The 20944-nt window shown below is 48.1% G+C and overlaps 1 protein-coding gene across 1 annotated transcript in view; it reads left to right on the forward strand.

Annotated features, from left to right (window-relative positions):
- LOC147659644 (phosphatidylinositol 4-phosphate 3-kinase C2 domain-containing subunit alpha-like) overlaps positions 1–20944 on the forward strand; it is a gene marked incomplete at its 3' end in the record, with an annotated part of 452383 nt that overhangs the window by 390867 nt on the left and 40572 nt on the right. Inside the window, exon 14 of the mRNA XM_086951581.1 lies at positions 527–638. Coding sequence (XP_086807707.1) covers positions 527–638 — 112 coding nt within the window. The remainder of the gene's footprint in view (positions 1–526; positions 639–20944) is intronic.

A 20944-nucleotide genomic window follows, 5' to 3' on the forward strand; every position in this document is an offset into this window, starting at 1 on the left:
TTCATATGGACCCCTTCACTTGTTTGCTGCTCACGATGCTCTGTATGAGCCCAATTATGCCAAGCACAATAACCCCCTCCACCCCCCAGCACCCCCAATATTTAAATTGTGCACATGTAAAGAACACACATGTCCTAGGGGCAAGTGTGTGCAACAATGCACTTAGAAAAATGCATTTTTCAAAATTCGAACATGTTAACCACTAGCTTTAAGTTGATGATATTTAGCTTTTCCCAAATGCATAGTTTCCATTCAGGAAAGGCTTCTTACATGTGCATTAGGGATTCGCAAATTGCGATTCCTAATTTAAGGTAATCGCAAAAACTTGCAATTACGTAAATCGCAAATACAAAGCCTTTCATACATAATGAAACACCATTTTGCATTCGCAAACCGCTGAATTTTGCGATTCGCAAATGCAAAATAATTTGATACATCTGGCCCTTACTGAGTAATTAAAATCATAAATGTTTTTTTTAACTGTGTTGCTGTCTTTTCACTTTTCCTAATATTGTATTCCTTACAGTTTATTAACACGTGGAACAAAACTTTTAAACCTGTGGACCTCATTCAGTGCAAGCTCTACACTGGGGGCAGGTGCCAAGAAAGGATGTTCAATGGAAAGAATCGTTCTCCAGGTATCATTACCTGATATTGGTTTCATTGTTTTATGCACGTTTTTGTCTCTTAACCAAGCCACGCCTTATAGCATTGTATTTGCTTTCCAGTACTTTGAAGTGATTTAATGTGCAGTCCTACTTCAACCTGATCGTCTTTTTGGATGGTTTAGTGCCTTTCTCAGAAATTGCAGCTGTATTTGGGATCTTTGGTGCCAAGATCTGAAAGAAACAGGTTAGTGTTAGATGCCTTACCTTAGAATATCCTCAGGTGTCAGACTGGATCCGGAAAGTTTTGTGTAGCAGTACGCCTGCGCGTCGGTAGGTGTCGTCCACGGCTCCCCGTCCGTCATCGGCGTCGCCGGGATGACAACGTCGGAGTACTTAGATGCCGCCCTCGCGTGCTGACGTCAGTACATCTTTTTTCCGCGCCAGCCAGCGCAGATCTGTAAAAAGCAGTACTTCTTAGTCAATATTTGACTAACTTTTTCGATCTCTTTTGGATCCTTTTTCGAGTCGATACGACTCTCGGTGCCAATACGGATGCTCGAGTTTAAACTCTGTGCCGACTGTAACCGCCTGATGTCGATTACCAACCCCCATCGTCGGTGCCTCTGTTGCCTTAGGGCCGACCATGATGACAAGTCGTGCCCTGACTGCCGGACCTTGACGTCGAAGGCTAGGCGGGAGCGGTCCCGTAAGCGCCTCGAACTCCGGCAGTCGGCCCCGTGCTGTTCACGGTCCTGGAGGAGGTCGAGGGACCGGTCGCAGGGCCACAGTCATCAGGCACCAAGTCCTCCGGTAAGAGGCACAAGAAGTTGAAGAGACGACACTGCTCTTCCGACGCTCGCGCGATGCGGCCGGGGGTTCGGGCGACACCACCAACGCGACACCACCAACGCGACACCACCAACGCGACACCACCAACGCGACACCACCAACGCGACTCGACCGGAGCCACAGGCGCCGGGCCCAGCTCCATACCCGCTGGTCCCTGGGCTGAACGCGTTGCGGAGAAGATCAGCGCCTTCCTCGTGGCCATGAGGATTCGCTCCCCTCAGACGGGCCCTTCGGAGGTGCCTCTGGGCCCCATAGGTCCGTCTGGATGCCCTTGCGGGGCGGTGGCTCCAGCGCCGTCGGGTGCTTCGGCGCCGTCGACGACTCCAGTCCCGATGCCGCAGGGCCCCACTGGATCCGGGTCCAAATCCGGGTCGCCGCTGGTCGACCCCTCCGCCGGCGCCGACCCCCAGGGTGTCGCCCTCGACGCCGACCCCAAAGGTGTCGCCCTCGACGCCGTCCCCGGTCCCCCCCTCATTCCGGATCCGGCGCCGCATTAGACTCCGAGAGAAGAGCAATTCTTCTATGATCCGGCCCCATTTTTGGACCTGACTATTAGGAGATGGGGGGCGAGGAGGATTGGGAGGGGTCTGATGACCCTCTGCCACGTGAGTGCCAGTCGTATCAGGACTGGGCAGTTGAGCTATGGGAGGCCAGTGGTCTGGACACTTCGCCCGAAACTGGATTTGTCTCCCCTCCTACCGTGGCTACGGAGGGGAGGGCTGCTTACAGCGTGTTGTTGACGAGGGCGGCCAAGGCCTTGGCTCTTGAGCTCCCCGTCACGGCTGTGCGGACTAACCTCACCGAGGTCCTCAAACCGCAGGCATGCTCTTCAGAGCCTCTACTGACGTTTAATGAGACCCTTACTGACGTACTGTTGGGCACCTGGTCCAAGCCTGCTACAGGCCCCCCTGTAGATCGGAACGTGGCCAGACGCCACCGCCCGGCCCCGGGAGACCCTAGCTTCCTGTCCACCCACCCCACCCCTGGGAGCCTGGTTATCCAGGCCTCTAACTCCCAGACCGCATTCCCGACTGCCCCTCCTGATCGGGAATCCAAAAGGTATGCCCTACTGTGTATCTCTTCTGCAACGTTCTCGAGCCTGTTGGGGGCATTGATCTGAGCCCGTGTGCCTGTTTGCGTGTCCGCCCGCCAAACCCGCCACTTCATACCACCGCAGCTGGTCTCCCCCTGCCGCCGCAGCTCCGCTCCACCAGAGCGCGGCCTCAGTAGGGGGGGACCGTGAGTGCCAGGGACTACTGGTACCCGGAGCCTTTGTGGCCGGAAGCCACCAACGCTAATCCCACGCCAGGAGGCGCATAAAATAGAGGTCATCACCCGGTGGAGATGGGGTCCTACCGTGTATCTCTGCTGCAACGTTCTCGAGCCTGCTGGGGGCATTGATCCGAGCCTGTGTGCCTGTTTGCTTGTCCGCCCGCCAAACCCGCCACTTCATACCACCGCAGCCGGTCTCCCCCTGCCGCCGCAGCTCCTCTCCACCAGAGTGCGGCCGCAGTGGGGGGGGGACGTGAGTGCCAGGGACTACTGGTACCGGAAGCCGCCAACGCTAATCCCACGCCAGGAGGCGCATAAATTAAAGGTCATCACCCCGCGTCGCGGGAGCGTCCCGGGAGAAGGGCGGGGCTGTCTGCGGCCGTCGGAGGCCGGGCTGGGCCCCCTCCCTAAGCTCTCCATTGAAGAGTCAATACGAGAACCAGAATTTGTTTATTATATGGGTAATTTTTCCATTCTTCTGCTACGCCAAGTGTATTATATTATTTGCCTCTGACTTGTTATAGGATAATTGAGGATTATACCACCATTAATTCCTTATTGTGCCCTTCAACCTAACCATTACAGCATTATCTTGATATACTGCGACTCGAGATACTCCCCTGTGAGGCGGGGTTGGATTGAGTTATTCGTTCTGACCATTGCTAGCCCTGCTAGAGACTGCTACTACTACCCTGCTACTAGGTGCCTGTGGGCTGCTCCCTTGAGACTGATTGAGATACTAATATTTGGGGGAGAGAAAGTATATTTTTACAGTTCAATGGCAACCCGTTCTGGGAGAGGGAAGGGAGCGGGGGTGGGCAGCAGTGTAAGCGGGACACTCAACCAATTAATCGTCGGGCTACCTCTGTTCTTGAACGAGAAATTGCACTTACTAAGCGCCGCTTATCTGCTGAGCCAATGTACAACAGGCGCTCCTCGCTAGGCCCTCTAATGTTAGGGCCATCTCCAAAACAACAAGAGGGGAACACTGCCAGAAACCGCCTCTTTCATGCAGAACAAAATTTAGAAAATGTGGAGGGGAGTGTGGAAGACACATCTGGGTTACGTAGAACCTGCTCTCCTGTATCAATAAGTCCAACTGTAAGCGTGGACATAATAAACACTGCAAACCCAGGTTCCCCAACAAAGACAAATGGGGGGAAAAAGGTGAACAGTGCCAAAAGGAAATGGGGGGGGGGAGGTGGCACAGAAGGGGTGATGTCCAAAGAAATTGAAAGTCTCTAGGGCACAACCTATGATTACAAAGGAAGTGCTGACTATTGAACCTAGTTTGCAACCGATAACGGCGCAATCCCCAGCGTTCGACACAGCAACCCCGAATAAAATGGTGGTAGATTTAACTACCCCTTTGGCCCAACTATCTGAAGACTCTATCAACCAAATAGGCCAATTAGTAAAGCCCTTATTTTACCCCTCCTTGAAAGAACAAAGTTAATTGGCGAGAGGCTGGAGAGGTTTGAACAATCCACCAATGAAAACTTTGAGGCTTAAAAAGTGCAGGTAGAGGGAACTATGAGCGATAACACCAAGAAGGCCTCTGTCGTAATAGCTCCTACACCTCTTTCCTCTGTGCTAGTTACCCCCATCCCTGAGGTCTCTTCTGATAATCAGCCAACTTCCATTTTAGAAAATGAAAGGGCTAATCTGGATAAAAATCGCAGGTATGGAAAAGAGGCCCGAACAGGATAAAAAAATATAGAGGCGCTATGTAAGAAGGCCCCCTTAACTAACAGAGCAACAGCTAACGAGGCTTATGGAAAATCCTCTTTTAAGTGCATCCACTTTCCCCCGGAGTCTTCTCCCTATGTTGCTGTGCTCACTGGTAACCCAGAGTTAAAAGATGGGAAAACAGAAAGTTACCTAGAATGAAAGAACAGAGTAACTTTCTGGCTAAACAAGAATAGGCCCCTCCCAGGTTGCATCAATGGGAACATTCTGTTTGTAAGAAGGGTAAGCTGGGTGGGGCACAGATCTAAGGACATACCTGGGGACTCTATTGTAGTCAACTTTAGGGATAGACGAGTGGTTGGTGTTATTACTGATGAATACTTTCAAAAGGATTGGAGAGGTATTAATGCTTTTGATCTGAGCCATTTCTATCCCCCGTCCCATGCAACACAACCACTGTATAACCCCTCGAGATTGCAAGGTGTTGGAGATTTAGAAGGATTTACAGCTAATTTTTCTGTACCTACCTTTAATCGTTTTACAGCACTGTAAGGGATGGAGGGAGTAGATTGACTTGGAGGCCTGTAAATGGGACATTCTCTATTGGTTCATGAATTACATCCAGGATTAGATAAAGATATAAATAAGAGCACAAATCATATAAAAGAATTGTGTTTTTCTGGGTGTATTCAGAATCATAAGCCATGTAAGGAGGGCTCGGAAGAGAAATTAGACTCAACCATGGGCTCCACTGAAGAATTTCTGCACACCGTATGGCCTGATTTATATATCAAAGGAAGTGCACCCACAGGTGAAGAAATTCCCTACAGTACCATAGGGGCTTCGCTGATTGCAATTGCATGTACTGAGGTGCAGCCTCCATTTGAAACAGGCATACCTGGGAATCCGACCGTAGAGAGTAATCTATACTAATATAATAAAGAGAGAGCCCAAACCTTTGAGGCTGGTAATCTCAGGAACCACAGCACCAATCACAACACCCAATACAGCGTTGGAAAGGGCAGTTGCAGCAGAAGGCTATGCAGACGCCCACCATATACATTTAAAAGGTAAAAGAACCGTGCCAGCAAAGTAGTCCCTTGTGGGCGTGTCTGCGTTGTGCTGTGGGCGTGACAAACGCTGGGGGCGTGTGGTACGTTCCACCCTTCATGCCATGTCTCATATTGTGTGCTAATCCCACCCTGCTCCCTTTAAATACCCCTGCACCCCATATTCATAACCCACCCTTACTCCTTAAAATAGCCCAGCACCCTTAAACACTAACCCATCTTAACCCAATAAATATACCCTGTACCCCAAAACCCAAACCTATCCCTAAACCCTATATATACCCCTTTACCTCAAAAGCCACACCTACCCCTGAACCCTAAAAATACCCCTGTACCCCAAAACCCATACCTATCCCTAAACCCTAAAACTACCCCTGTACCCCATAACCCAAAACTATATCTGAACCCTTAAAATACCCAAACACCCCAAAACATATACCTCAGTACCCCAAAACATATACCCCTATACCCATACTTACCTTATCCAAACATTTTAAAAAAACATGCTTTTACCATTCCTGCATTTACAACAAATTTCGTTGTAAATGTATGCGTGGTAAAAGCATATAAAATGTAATGCAATGCGTTATAATGGCATTGCGTAATGAAAGTATGCGGAGTGATGGTATGCGGAAAGAAAGTTGCGGAATAATGGTTTTTTTCCCTCCCCCCGGTAAGTACATTGGTGTGCCACCAATGTACTTACCGGGGCCCACATCTCCAGCAACATACTCATATTTTTTCACCACCCATTTGAAAAATGCACAGGTCTCTCTCATTGATGGCCAGCACCGACATACACTTTTAGACACACCTCCCGCCACAAGTTCTAGAATCGCGTACTTTAGAGCTGGGGAGCTACGTTCGAATCTCGGCATCAGCTCAACATCCTGTGATTCCAGGCAAATCGGTTTGTCTCCCCGTGCCTACCACAAATGAATGTGTTCTTCTGTAATGTAAATTGTGCTCATGCCATGTTGTCGAGTTCGCGCTATATAATATTGCAAGGAAAAATAAAGTAGGGAAACTAGAGTTCACACACTACTGAACGCACACTCATAATTGCATCAGCAGTGCACTGTGAATCGGAGCGTTTCACAGGCCTGTCACAGATAAGAATGCTATCAAAACGAAATCCTACAAAACAATATACCACTGGCCGGCAGCAATTCATACCCGGACAGCGTCAGGACGGGCTGCTAGTATATCATATGTCGATATACCCAGTTTACTGACTGGAAGGAGCAGAAGGGCTTCCAGACCAGGCAACTTACGCCGGCTCAAAAATATTGTCCTGGAACATAGCAGGCCTCACCTCAAAACTTGACCAGCCAGATTGGGGGGAATACATTGACATCCATGACATATGTGTTTTATAGGAAACTTATGCGGTAGAGCCAAAATATAGGGCAGGTTTTGAGGCTTACTGCGAAGGGGCTGTTAAGGGCCCAATGGGTAGACCGTCTGGGGCGCTCTGTGTCTGGGTTGCTTTAGATCTCGGTTGTATGGTTAAGCGAATTGAGACGCATTCACCAGACATAACCTGCATTACCCTGACTCATAAGAACTTTCAAAAACTTGCAATTGTAAACGTTTACTCCCGCCCGATGAAGTATGGTGGGAATTCGCCAGTAACCAACAGCCTGACAAATCTCTTAGCCAGATTGGAAGGAAATTTTAAATTCATAATTTGTGGTGATCTAAACTGCCATTTTGAGCCGTTAGGAGGTGACATATCTTTGATCACTGAGGAAGAGGATTCCACTTGGTTAATATAAATATATGTTCCATCAGTCGGTGGACCCCGTTAGCCCTTCAGATAACATCATTGACACTGAACTTTGCATTAAGGGCTTGCAATGGCCGCTTCCCAAGTGATAGCCCCGGTCGACCGACGTTTAAGAGACCCGGTCAGTCCTCGACCATCGACTATATCATGATTAATATGGACCTATGGCAAAAGGTCACAGATTTTGCTATAGGAGAAAGATGTGAGAGTGATCATAATCCTCTAGTCATGACTTGGGACTGTAAATGGTCTGGGTCTAATAACACTGGTAAGGATATGTTTCAAAATAATCTGACCATTGTAGATGGAGGGAGGAAGATAAGATGGACCAAGGTCATAGAGTCAGAGGAATCACTACTCAAACTGTATGTTAGTATCATCCCGGTACTAGAAAGGGTTAGTGATCTAGTAGGGAAATTAACGTATCCTGATTTTGATAGTGAAATAGGAACCCTACACCACAGACTTACTGAGGCTCTGGCTGTTTTTTTTTTTTAGAAGTGGCACGAATAGTTTTAGAACTTGAGGCCCCAGGAACTCTTGGTATACAAAAGCATGCAGGCTGGCGAAACAGGCCCTTTTGATTGAACTGAAGGGGTCCGATCAATTACGTATTAGGGAAGCTAGGAAGGTCCATCGGAGTACCGTAGAGAATGCAAAAATTGAATGGGAAACTGCCAAGTGGCAAGAAATAAATAGGCCCCTTGACCACAAAGACAGTAAAAGTTTTTGGAATCTTGTCCACCATGAGGGCAGAACTACACTTGACCCTAACATTAATGAGGGCACTTGGTTCTCGTATTTTAAGGGACTGTATTCTACTTCCCCTTTAGAATCAAATTTAAATAGTACTACAGTTTGCAATTTTAATACCCAAAGTTTACTTGATGCACCCCCATTTGAATTGGGAGAAGTGGAATCCGCTCTGGCTAAATTGCAATCTAATAAAGCTCCAGGACTGGATAAAATCCCGGATGACCTATTTAAAAGTGAACAGCTAATCTGGGCCCCTTACCTTGTAGCACTTTTTAATGCAATCCAGAACGGTCTCTCTGCGCTCCGACATGGGCTGGCGCTGAGATCGTCCCGATCTTCAAAAGGGGATCCCCATTGGAACCCTCAAACTATAGCCCTGAACGGGAGGTTATTGCTGGGGAGATTGCAGGAATGGATTGAAGAACAGGCCATATTGACCCCTCTTCAAACAGGCTTCAGGGCCAAGATGTCCACAGTGGATCAACTATTTAGGTTACAGCTGATTGATTGGAAGCATGTTATACTTGAACAGGGGAGTTTATATCTCACGTTCATTGACCTAAAGTCAGCTTTTGACATGGTTGACCGAGAACAACTATGGAATATCCTGTACACCATGGGGGTCCCCCCTTACCTCTGTCTACAACTGCAACGCCTTCATGAAGGCACTTTTCCCAGAGTGAGGCATGGAAAAGATGCACAACTGACGGCCCCATTTTCGGTTGATAAGGGGGTCCGTCAGGGTTGTGTACTGGCGCCAACCCTTTTTTCGCTTTTCCTCAATGGTCTAGTGGAAGATCTATATCACGCTAAAGATCTTGATTCCCCAAAACTGGGTTCCCGCAAATTTCCTGCATTGATGTTTGCGGATGATACCCTAGTCCTTTCAAAGTCACACATGGGGATGCAGAGAGTACTAAGGGAATTTACTGACTTTTGTGAAAAGAGGAAACTCCAAGTTAATATTAACAAAACGAAATATATGATGTTTGGCACCAAACCCTCTTCCTATCCGGAACCAACCATGAATGATATTCCATTGGAGCGTGTCAGGGTCTTTGAATATCTTGGACCTATTCTGAATGATAAAATGGCCTGGAACCCCCAAATTGAAAAGGCATACCTGAGGCTCACACAGACTATGGGTGGGTTAAGGAAAGTTAACAATGGTTGTTCATCAAAGGCAATAAGTCCGCTACTGGAGATTTACAAAGTGCAAGCTCGCTTGGCAGCTTTATACGGGGCGGAAGTTTGGGGGCACAGTAAAACTAAAATACTAACGATAACTGATAACAAATTCCTCCGAAGTATCGTAGCGTTGTCAACTAATACCCCATTGGTCCCACTAAGGATGGACCTGGGTGTCCTTCCTGTGGCAGATCTTATCTCAAGCCGACCATTGTTATACTGGCGTCAGCTCTGGAGTATTGAGGAGTTACGCCACTACAGGGAGGAGCTCAGGTCGTTCTAACAGCTACCTGGAGCAGCCAGAAGAATACATTGGCTGTCTTTTGTAAGGGACTATTGTAAGGCAATTGGGAGAGAGGATCTTTGGGCAACCCCGGAGGAAGCATGTGTAATTACCCCGAAAAAAACATTATCCAAAATCCTGAAAGATTATAATTTGTTGTCTTTAAGCCAGACGTATCCCATCGCAAGCATGACTTGGTTGTTTCTGAATCACAAATTTAATTATTGCTTTGAACAGGCCTTGGATATTATATATCCTTCGTCGACAAGGAGGCTTTACCTCCAATTCAGAAATGGCACCCTTCCGCTACTTGCATTAACAAACAAGTGGTCAGATGATTCCCGTTACCTTTGCACTGGGTGCCACATGAAAGAAGAAACTGAAGCCCATGTGGTCTTTTTTTGCCCGGCCTCTAAGCAGGCTAGGAAAAAATGGATCATACAATTATGTAGGAACCTAGGCATAAGGAACTATTCAGCTACATTAAGAATCCTAAAATCTGAGATGAAACCACTTTTTGTTATTGCAATGTCTAAATTTTTGCAGGAAATGTGGATAAAGAGGGGGCGATTTTTAGAAATCGATGTATAGGCATCAAGATTACTTTGCAATTTCCATTTGAAGTTTTTGTTTGTTCTTAACTGGCCCCAATATAAATGTTTAATAGATTTTTTAATGACTTTTATATTAATTTTTTTTTTAAACTATTGGATCCTAAATCCTAAATGCTAACCTGTATGAATTTTGTGAATGCCATGGCCTCTGCTGCTCCTTGTTGTTTTTTTATCGCCACAATTACAACCGAAAATATGGACGTTCTAACTTAAATTGTTGTATTTTAATTTATGTACTTTTATGACTCAAAAAAGTCGAAATAAAGTTATTAAAAAAAAAAAAAGGTATGACCAGTTCGGCAAGAAGCTGTTCTCCTCACTTAGTTTGGGGTTGCGGTCGATCAACACTGCTTGCCTTTTGGGCCGTTACACCCACTCTCTGTGGAACACAGTTGCGGACGTGCTGCCAGACTGCCCGGAGGAGGCCCGGGCAAAACTCACTCAAGCCCCTGCGGAAGAGCGAGATGCAGCACAGTACTCTATTTGATGTGGGCTGGATACCACAGACTGGCTAGGCAGGGCGATTTCCACAATGGTGGCAGTTCGCCGCCACGCTTGGCTAAGGTCCGCCAACTTCTCGGCTGATGTTCAGAACACACTCATGGACATGCTGTTTGATGGCCGTCACCTCTTTAGCGACAAGGCAGACAGTGCGCTTGAGTGTTTCAAGGACTCCAGGGCTAGGGCCAAGTCCTTGGGCCTGTTGGGCCAGCGCCAGTAAACTTCTGCCTTTCACTCCTTTCGTGGCCAAGGAAGGGGCGCCCCCTCACGTCCTACCAGCCACGGGCGGCAGACTAGCATCCAGCGCGGCGGCGGACTTGGTAACCGCCATAGCGTTGCCAGGGGACAGGAGCGAGGCCAGTCCATATCCACCCCCGCAGCATCTGCCTCAAAGCCTTCCTAGTCCGAGCTTTCAGGCTCATTTGACGCCAGTGGGGTGCAGGGTTCGCCATAACCTCCTCCACTGGGGCACCATCACATCAGACAGGTGGGTGCTGCCATAATCACCTCCACTGGGGCACCATCACATCGGACAGGTGGGTGCTGCAAATCGTCCGAAGGGGCTACTCCCTCCCCTTCGAGGCGACCCCTCCAGCCATGCCACCGCAGTACCTCAGCGTGTCGGGGATCACTTGCAACTTCTGGAAGAGGATGTTACGGCCCTCTTGGTCAAGGGGGCCATCAATCGCGTTCCTGGGCCAGAAGTAGGGTGTGGTTGTTACTCCCACTACTTTCTGGTTCCCAAGAAGGGCAAACGGGGCCTACGCCCTATCTTGGACTTGCGGAACGTCAACGGCTTCCTCCGGAAGGAGAAGTTCAAGATGCTGACTTTGGCTCAGGGCTTAGCTGCCCTAGACCCCGGAGACTGGATGAGAGCATTGGACTTGCAAGACGCATATTTTCACATATTAAGCAAAAAAATACAAAGTTCCCCAGGGAAAGTTAAGGAAGTATGTGCAGGGTATGGAGGTAGAACGAAAGCAGGGAACGAGGTGTTCCCTTTTTGGAACTAGAAGACCTCACACACCCAGAAACCTATGTGTCATGCTTCATCATTGGTCTCCTGCTCCTCGTCAGGCTGGCGCTGCAATGTCTGACGGGCGCCGTAGGCGCTCTTTGATGGAGATCTTTTGTTCCAGCCAATGGTTTGAGTGCGTGTAGGGGGTCTGGTGAAGGTGTAGTCGTGAAGGGATGGTGAGATTAAAAGAAGGTGAGTCAGTCCACAAGGGACTTTATTAACGTGGCTGACTCCCTTGGTTAAAAAGGTGGGAGGGGAGAAAGGAACTGTTTAGTCTACAGTGGGCTGACTCAACCCTCTAAAAAGGTCGACATGTTTCTTGCCTGACTGGCAATTCTTCAGGACCTCGGGCATTAGGTACTACACAGTGAGAGTAAAGTAAACAACAAAGAAAGAAAAAAGATAAAACCTCACTGGGTCAATCAGGGAGCAGGCCAATAGGTCCTGCTCTGGGGGGGGAGAAGACCCTAAGAGTAAAAGCTGTTCCGCGCCACCGTCTGTGGCGCCTCGCGTGAGGGGTAGGTTTTACACCCTGGCTGCTCGTAACTGAGGTACCTTACCTTTCGAACAACCCCACGGGAACAGACTGCGGGGCCCTGTACTTTTACTCTTAGGGTCTTCACCCCCCCCAGAGCAGGACCTAAGACTGCATTCCTGGTTGCCATCACCTCTGCCAGGAGAGTGAGTGAGTTCCAGGCTCTATTTTCTAAGCCTCCTTTTCTTTCTGTCCATCCGGACAAAGTTGTTTTAAGAACGCGTCCTTCTTTCCTGCTCAAGGTGGTTACAGCCTTTCACATCGGGCAGTCCATCACCTTGCCCACCTTCTTTCCACCTCCGCATGCCTCGAAAGAGGAAGAGATGCTCCACCGTCTGGACACAAAACGTGCTCTCTCATTCTGTCTTGACCGCATACGCCAGTTCCGAGTGGACGACCAGCTCTTTGTTGATTACGTGGGCGCTAAGAAGGGATATGCGGTGCACAAACAAACCATTTCTCGATGGGTCCTTTTGTGCATGAAGGCTTGTTATTCACTGGCTAAAAAGGAGCCTCCTGTGGGGCTGCTTGCCCATTTCACTCGGGCCACGGCGGCTACTGCTTCCCTGGGTCGGGGAGTCCCCTTGCAGGACATCAGTCAGGCAGCTACGTGGGCCTCGCTGCACACATTCGCTAGACACTACTGCCTGGACAACCAAGTCCGGAGAGATAGCTTTTTTGTCTGTTCTGTTCTCCAGGACTTTCTGGTGTGATCATTGATTCGCAGACCCATCACTTGGGCTGGTATTGCTGGGGTATCTATTCTTAGGTAAGGAATCTAACACTAACCTTTTTCTTTCAGACGCACAAGTTACTTACCTTCGGTAACTATATATCTGTAAGAAACAGCAGTTAGTGTTAGATTCCTTACCGCCCCACCCATTCTCCCCTTTTTGCGAACCGATATCTAGGGTTCAGTTTCTTCCCTTTGAGGGCCCTAGTTTCAGGGTACCAGTGTCGGTTTTTATCATGGCTCTGCATTTCTGGCGTGGAAAAGCTCTATATAAGAACTGATGTCAGCGCGCGAGGGCGGCGTCTAAGTACTCCAACGACATCCAGGCGCCCAAGACGCCGATGACGGACGCGGAGTCGCGGACGACGCCTACTGACGCGCAGGGGTACTGCTACGCAAAACTTTCCGGATCCAGTCTGACGCCTAGGGATATTCTAAGGTAAGGAATCTAACACCAACTACTGTTTCTTACAAATATATCGTTACCGAAGGTAAGTAACTTGTGCTTTAGCATCACCACCCTTTGATAGCTCATTCATCACAATACATTTTTGTATGTCTTTTGTGCAACTCCACCAACGTTATTTTTTTTCATGAAATTGGGGCCTGTGTAGATTATAACTTATTTTCATTCCATTGTGACAAGTTTTAGCTATTGCCATGCTCAGTCCTTTAATTTTCTTAGGTCACTTAGTTATTTTTCTTTTGGAATTGCAATTTGTTTTCCTGGTCTACCTTAAACTGTGCCCCTGTGAATTGATGTATTTTAGGACTTTGGTGACAGAACAGATATACAACAGATCAGTCGCTCACAACATACAAACAGTGGGTTTTGGGTCCACCCCCTTCATGTATTCTCTTTGGGACCAGCCATTAGCCTGAGAGATTGTCAGTCATGTCTTTGGTTCAGCAGAGGATTTCTCACTCACCTAATCCTGTTGGGTGCTTGTGGGTATATCCATCCTCCTCCAATCAAGTGCTTGCATTCCAAAGCATGAGGGATTATTTTAGATGTTCCAGCTTGGCCCTCTAGTGGCACCTCATTGCAGCCCCTTTCTCTTTTCCCTTGCATGCCCACTCCTGGCGGCTTTTCATTATTGCTGAACGGGGTCAGGCTTTTTCTTTCTTTTTTAGCTGCATGTCAAGAGGGTCTTAATTATAGTCCTATGTTTGTTACCAGGTCCTAGAAGGTTCCCTTGCTATTCCATGTTCATTCCTCCTGTAGGTAAAGGTCAAGTGGTATGAAGTCTTAAATATAACTCTGCATTTCTTTCCATATCCTACAAAAGAACTGCAATAAAGAGTCGCTTGTAACACAAGTTTCTTTTCGTATAGAAACATCAAAGAGCTAAATTGAAGGCAAGAAAGTTTAAAATACAGTTTTGCTTTAGTTTCTCATGTTGGACCCTGTCTAACTTCATTATGCTAATAACAATAATATAAACACGGCACAACTGCTTACTTGAGTATTCCTGTTTGAATCTGTTGACACATACACCCAGACCTGTTGGCTTCAAAATTAAGGCACATTCCAGAACTATAGAATTGTGTTTTGTCTGGTGGGTGAGGTTTTAATCTTTAGGCCGGTCTCTTATCTCACATTACTAAATTCTCCATGCCCTAATGCAAATCACAGTGAAATACCCGAGAGCTGCATTAGTTATGCATTAGATTCTGTAGCAGCATCTGGGACAAATGACTGTTTAGTATATTGTTGAAAATGTGTCTTTTGGTTGTCTCTAATCATTGCACCACTGTTGTCTGAGATTTACCTTACAACGGCTTTTTTCAGTGCAATTAGTACAAGGTGTGGCATAACTTTGTGTTCACATTTTTTAAGGGACAAACACACAACCTCTTTTACACTTTTCATTGTCAATTATCAGAAAGTAAGACATGCATATATGCAGCCCAGCTTGCTGTTTTATATATCAAATTAAAGACCACCAATTTTGAGAACTTTTGATTATGGTGATTATGGGAACGGAATTCACAGGACACTAGATCTCACTGCCTAGTAGGAGAGGACACCCTAATTTAATGTGAAGGGGATAAAGAAATGGAAGTGATTGAGAGCTGTTCTTCCTTGCAATCTAGCTAAGTTTATATCCTACAAGTGCCTCATGCATACATAGGTTTTGTTGCCACATCACCCACATGGCATATCTGCTGTGGAAAAAAGAAATGTAACATATACATCTACCTCTCAATTAAATATTTTACATCTTCATATAACAAACACATATACATTTACACATTGTTTACTTAAAAGAACAACATTTTGCTACTAATTTAGACTACATGATCTTCAATCAGTGTAGTATATATGCATACCTTTGCTTGTCACGAGGCAGAAGTAGTTCGGAAAGAGGAACAAGTTACGTGCCATCAGTAACACCTTTTCTGGTAAATACTCCAACTGCAGATTCCTTACATTAGAGTATTCCCCAGGAGTCAGACTCGATCTGGAAAATTCAACAAAATTCAAGTCCCACTGGTGCATAATAAAGGGAAAAGGTGGAAATGTGCTGCAAACCGTTCAAGAAATGAGCTGCAACAAGTGACTTAAATAGGGCAGATCCAGCAACTGCAGAAAGGCTGATATAGCAGACAAATATCCCTTATGAGTGGCCAGAGCAGAGCTTTTCTGGATCAAGAATAACACAAACAGCAACACATCAGACAATTTGTCATATCTGTACACCAAGCCACAAACTTGTCCCAATGACAGAATATACAGATTTTGTCAAGAGAGGCCTGTCTTCCAGAATAACATCCACAACCTCAGTGGGAGGATGGAAAACTCTCAGCTTTTGCTGTTCAACCTACAAACATTAAGTAAGACATGCACAAATTGGGATACTGGACCTGGCACTGCTACTGATACAGGAGATCCTCCCCAAGGGGCAGCCTTGTCGTAGGACAGATGCTTATGCCCAGGAGTTAGGGATACCATACTCTCCTCACCCACTCCAGAGCCACTAGGATGACTTGGGCCCGGTTGGTCTTTATCTTTTTCAGGACACTGGGCCGGAATGGTATCAGCAGAAGGGCATACAGGATTCCTGCGTTTCACTCCAAGCAGACCACGTCTCCTTGGAACTTTGTAAACTTCAACGGGCAAGTGAATAAAAGATCTAGCCAAGGTTCTCAGCTGCGAAATAGACCTTCCACCCCCTCCCGATATAGATGGCATTCGTGCTTCGCAGGGCATCGATGGCTAAGTTAGTCTGCCCTTTCGTCGAGAGATCCCACCCAGTGTTGTATGACAGGAAGTTGTGCTGGTGATCCAGCTGTGTCCAAAGGTCTCTTAGCACAAGGTTGATGGCTCCACCACGCTCTGCTTGTTGCAGTACTACTTGGCGATGCTCATGTCTGTGATCACCTTTACCACCCTCTCTTTGATAAGTGGCATGAAGCCTTTCAGTGCCATACAGATTGCCTGCAACTCCAGCAGGTTAATGACAAGACATAGATCACCTATGCCTGCTTCAGGAGAGAAAGAGAGAGGAGTGCTGCAGAACAATTTGCAGTTCCGTAGCCATGATCGGAGGGATTCCCCGGGTGCTGCACCCACTGTGACTTCAGATCACCCTGCAGAGTCAATGTGCCACTTGGTTTGCTTCACTGGTAGGATTCAGGAGGCCATCAGACTCTGCAGTCTCAGAGCCTGTTCACTGGAGTCTAGGACCAAAGCTGAAACATCAGGATCATAGTCTGAATGTTCTGAACTCTCTGTTGTGGAGGAAAGGCGAAACTGCACTGTCTAAAATAGCTCCAACTAAAGGGAGCATCTGAGAAGGAGCCAGGTGTGACTTCAACCCCAGCTAATGAAGAAGGTTCTCTATAGTTTTGAAATGGTTGACAACTGCCTGGGTGAGCCGCCTTCAGTAGCCAGTCATCGAGGTAGGGGAAGACAAAACCCCCTTTCATGAACTGCTGAGGTGCACTGGTGAGGCCAAAGAGAAGCACAGCAAACTTGAAATGCTCCTGACCCACCGTGAAACGCAGGTAACATCTGTGAGACTGCAAAATGGGGACATGAAACTAAGCGTCCTGCAGGTCCAATGCTTCTATCTAGTCTCCAGGCCAGACCGGACTGGAGCGAGGGTGAGCATTTTGAACCTGTCTTTTTTCAGGGAAGCGTTTAGAGGGTGCAGGTCTAGAATAGGGCGAAGGCCTACTTCCTTTTTTAGCATCAGAAAATAGCGGAAGTAATAGCCACAACCTATCTTTATGATGGCTCCCATGGCCAAAAGTGCCTGCACTTCGGGGCATAACAAGAACAGGTGGTCCTCTGACAGCCATGGTACAGATAGTGGCATGGTCAGTGGGCATTCGAGAAAAGGAAGGGCATAACCCCACTGTAGGAAGGTGGATACCTGACTATGGTTGCCCCCAATTTTTTGCCTGGTGTTTTGCTGGTTTTCCGACTTAGTTGGCCTGGGACCCTGCCAATCAGGACCCCAGGCCTACTGCTCTCTCTCTAAAATGGATTCCATGTACCTTAGCTACATTTCCAATTGGTACTGGGCCACCTTATCAGACCCTGTAACTCAGGGCATAGGTGTACCCAGGGCCTACCAGGGGCTGAAGCATGTATTATGCCACCCCTGGATGGCCACCTAAATCTGACACAACTGGCTGCACGGCAGCTGGGGCAAGGTGGTGTAATCACCCTTTGCTTTAGATATAGTATACCTATATCTAACCCTAAAAATGGACACACAGATTCCTATCAGTCACTCCTATGGCAGGCCTTGACAATCCTGAAGGCAGAGTGCTTGGAATCGTGTGAAATGGTGCTCTGGCATGAGCTGAGCCCGTTTGCAGCTTGCGGAACCAAGTCCTAATAGCTGTTCCATGATAACACATACCATATACTCTTAAGTGCATTATAATCCTCGCGGTTAAATGCTATCTTTGGTATTGCTTTATCAAAACATGTCGAGTAAGGTGTCATACGAATTGGAATACTAACTCCTCGCCAATTCTGGCGACAAGGTTAGCATTCCACCCTTTTAGAGGGACACGACATGTATGTAACTGTGAACCCCGGTTAAAGTTAAACGAAGCCTCAGCTCCACAAAGTGGATGCTGCCACCACAGACACCAGTCTGACCTCCTGCTGCTGGGAGTCCTTCCAGCGAGGAGAGCTTGGACAAAGGGTTTCCTGTCCGGGGCGGTGCTAGCACCTTCCCAGACAGGGTTTTGTGTATCCTGGGTAGGCAGGGCTTTACAGGAAGGTGACTGCTGAGTGGCACCCCGGTGCTCACTACGCATCTGCCGGCTAAAACCAGTTCCAGGGGCACACCAGCCCCTGGCCTGGGGAAAGCCCGGCATGGGAGAGGGGTGTAACCACCCCCCTTCCTGGTCCCACCCCTAGGGCAGGACCTAGTCGCGTACCCACCCCTTTCTTTAGGATAAAGGCAGGAGCGGGGACCCTTCCAAATTAGATCATCTTTGAATCCTGAAACTACTTTCTGCGAAAGGAACTCAAGACTTCTTCTCAAGATTTCTCCCTTGTGACTAAGGAGTAGTCACCCTGCATCCGCAGGCACCATCTAAGAACTCTGCGGTTTGCTGCACGTCCTTCCTCAGGAATCCGACCGACCAGCACGACAAGACCCGGCTTCCCTGGCACCTCTGACCTCTACCTACCTCTACAGCTAAGCTGAGAACCGTAGGTGCGACGAGACCTCGAGGGACCGGCCATCATCAGAACTGCACGACTTCTATCCAACACGTCCGCCGAGGGATCCACTGGTGAGTGCTTTGGGGTCCGAGAAGCCCCGACCCTGAGCAGCTCCAGCACCGAAGTCCAGCCTCCCAGCATCTCCACGATCTGCGTGGGGCCCTTCTGCTTTTTGCTGCTCACCGCGTTGTTTGGATACTAGCCCGCTGGCTTGTGGCCTTCTTAACGACGCCCGACGACATCACTGCTGCTGGTCTGGTTGCTCCAGACTGGCCCTTGCTCCCTTCCAAAAGAGGAGCACCCCGGACCCTCCTGGTCCACTCCAGACGCCATTTTAGGTCCACCGCGTGGGCTTGAATTTGCCAAGACTTGTTGCCCCAATCCTGGGTCCAGCGACGTCGACAGCTTCATCCATCGTGGGACAGCTCGCACCTCCATCCTGGTCGCCGACAACGCCTCCTGGTCCGTGAGATCTGCAGAGCACAGCGTGGCCCACTCACCTAGTCGAGGTGACTACCATCCGGTGCCCTCCTGGTGCCGCCTGACTACTGGCTAGTAGTCACGAACTTGGTCCCCTCTGCTTTAAGGTGTCATCCATCTTCGATCCAGGCTTGGATCACTCGAACTATCTTCACTGGTCGCCTGCCAGCAACTTCTTTCTTCAGGCTCCTGGTTCGTCTACGAGGATTCCGGACGTCTTTTGAGACCTATGCAGCTGCAGCCCCTGGGCTAGGTAAACTCGGCATTTCGGTGCCCCAGCATAGCTTCATTATCCAAGGGTCAGGATCCACTGTCGTTTTCGATCTACCTAGTCGGGTTCGCCCGAGAACACTAACTTTGTGAAATCTAGCTACCATAGACTTTGTCCCGCATCCCGCGTGAGAGTGCACACTCTGCACCCGAGTCCCCTAGGCCTCCTACTAGTAATCTGAAGGTTCAGTAACGTAGTCCTAGCGATTCCAAAGCCTATTAGTACAGTACTTACCTGCTAGTAATTTCGCATTCCACTTCCATAGTATATGGTTTTCCGTGCCCCTCGGGCATTTGTGTAAATTGTGCAACTTAAAGTATTTTCGTAAGAGTTTTGTTGTGTGCTTAGTACCCTGTCCTCATAAAGAGTACAGGGCTGTTGTGATTCTAATAAATACACTGTTTATTTTCATAACACTTGTGTGGTGTCCTTTCACTTGGTGTTCAAGGGGTATATGTGATGGTATAACAGCTGGCTTAACACGCCCTCTAGAGTTTAGCCCGAAGACTGCTCGTATCCACGCTACTAGGATAGCTGGTCTAAGGTTGACTTACAACCAATCACCATAAGGGTTGTCTGGACTGATACATAGTGATCACTAGAATAGTGATTACTGCATATCAGGCCAACTTCTCACACCCACCAAGCGACTTGTAGCACCCACTTCTCCGAGGTAATTGACTGCAATTACTGTAGAAAGTGCTGTAATCTACCACCCACTGGATGACTGTGTCGAGGAGGGCGCACTTAAGAGGTTTGGAAGGGGTGGTATTGTTAGGGGTGATGGACTGGGCATTAGATGCCGCTGCTGCACGCAAGGTCTCTGCGGAGCCTCTACTATGATCACAAAAGTGCTGAGAAGCCCTGCTGGCCTTGCGGGCGAGGTTGGTATTGGCATGTCTGTATTACCCTATTGTAGTCATGTGAGAGGTGAAAGGAGGAATACAGTTGACAAGGGGCAACGATTAACCCCAATCAGCGAGCGATGACTCTTCCATCTTTTTAAAATATACCAGGGCTTTGTCATCTAACAAGCGAGAGCCATTGAGTGAGATGTCCATGAGACTCGCCTAGGCATCCCCTGAAAAACCAAGTAACCAAGCAAGGTGTCAAGGACCCACTGTAGAACCTATCGCCCGGCTGTGGAATTCTGCGGTGTCCAACTCTCATCGGATGGTAAATCTTGCTGCATCTTGGCTGTCAAGCATGGCTTGTATCAGGATTGCTGGGTCTCCTCTGGGACCATGGGCAGCACCTGTGCCACCGAGTCCCACAGAGCGTTGGAATACCTGCCATGTTGACCGACTGCTTGGCCAGACTGGTGGAAGAGAATATCTTCTTCCCAAAGGTCTCCAACCGTTTGGATTTCTGATCTAGAGGAGTAGTAGAGAAGGCGTTGGTGTTGATTCTGACCGTCGAAGCTTGCACCACCAAACTTTCTGGGTTGGGTGCTATTTGAGTAATGTAGGAAACCCTGGGCTGGATGGTGTTGATGTGCAACTTCATGGGTTATTGGGACCACTGAACCGAGCTTGACCCAGGCCCCAAAGAGGACATCCGTGAGGGCTTAGTTAACATGAAGCAGGGTCCATG

This window comes from Lissotriton vulgaris, unplaced genomic scaffold, assembly GCF_964263255.1.
Source record: "Lissotriton vulgaris unplaced genomic scaffold, aLisVul1.2 SCAFFOLD_1245, whole genome shotgun sequence".
Classification (NCBI taxonomy): domain Eukaryota; kingdom Metazoa; phylum Chordata; class Amphibia; order Caudata; family Salamandridae; genus Lissotriton; species Lissotriton vulgaris.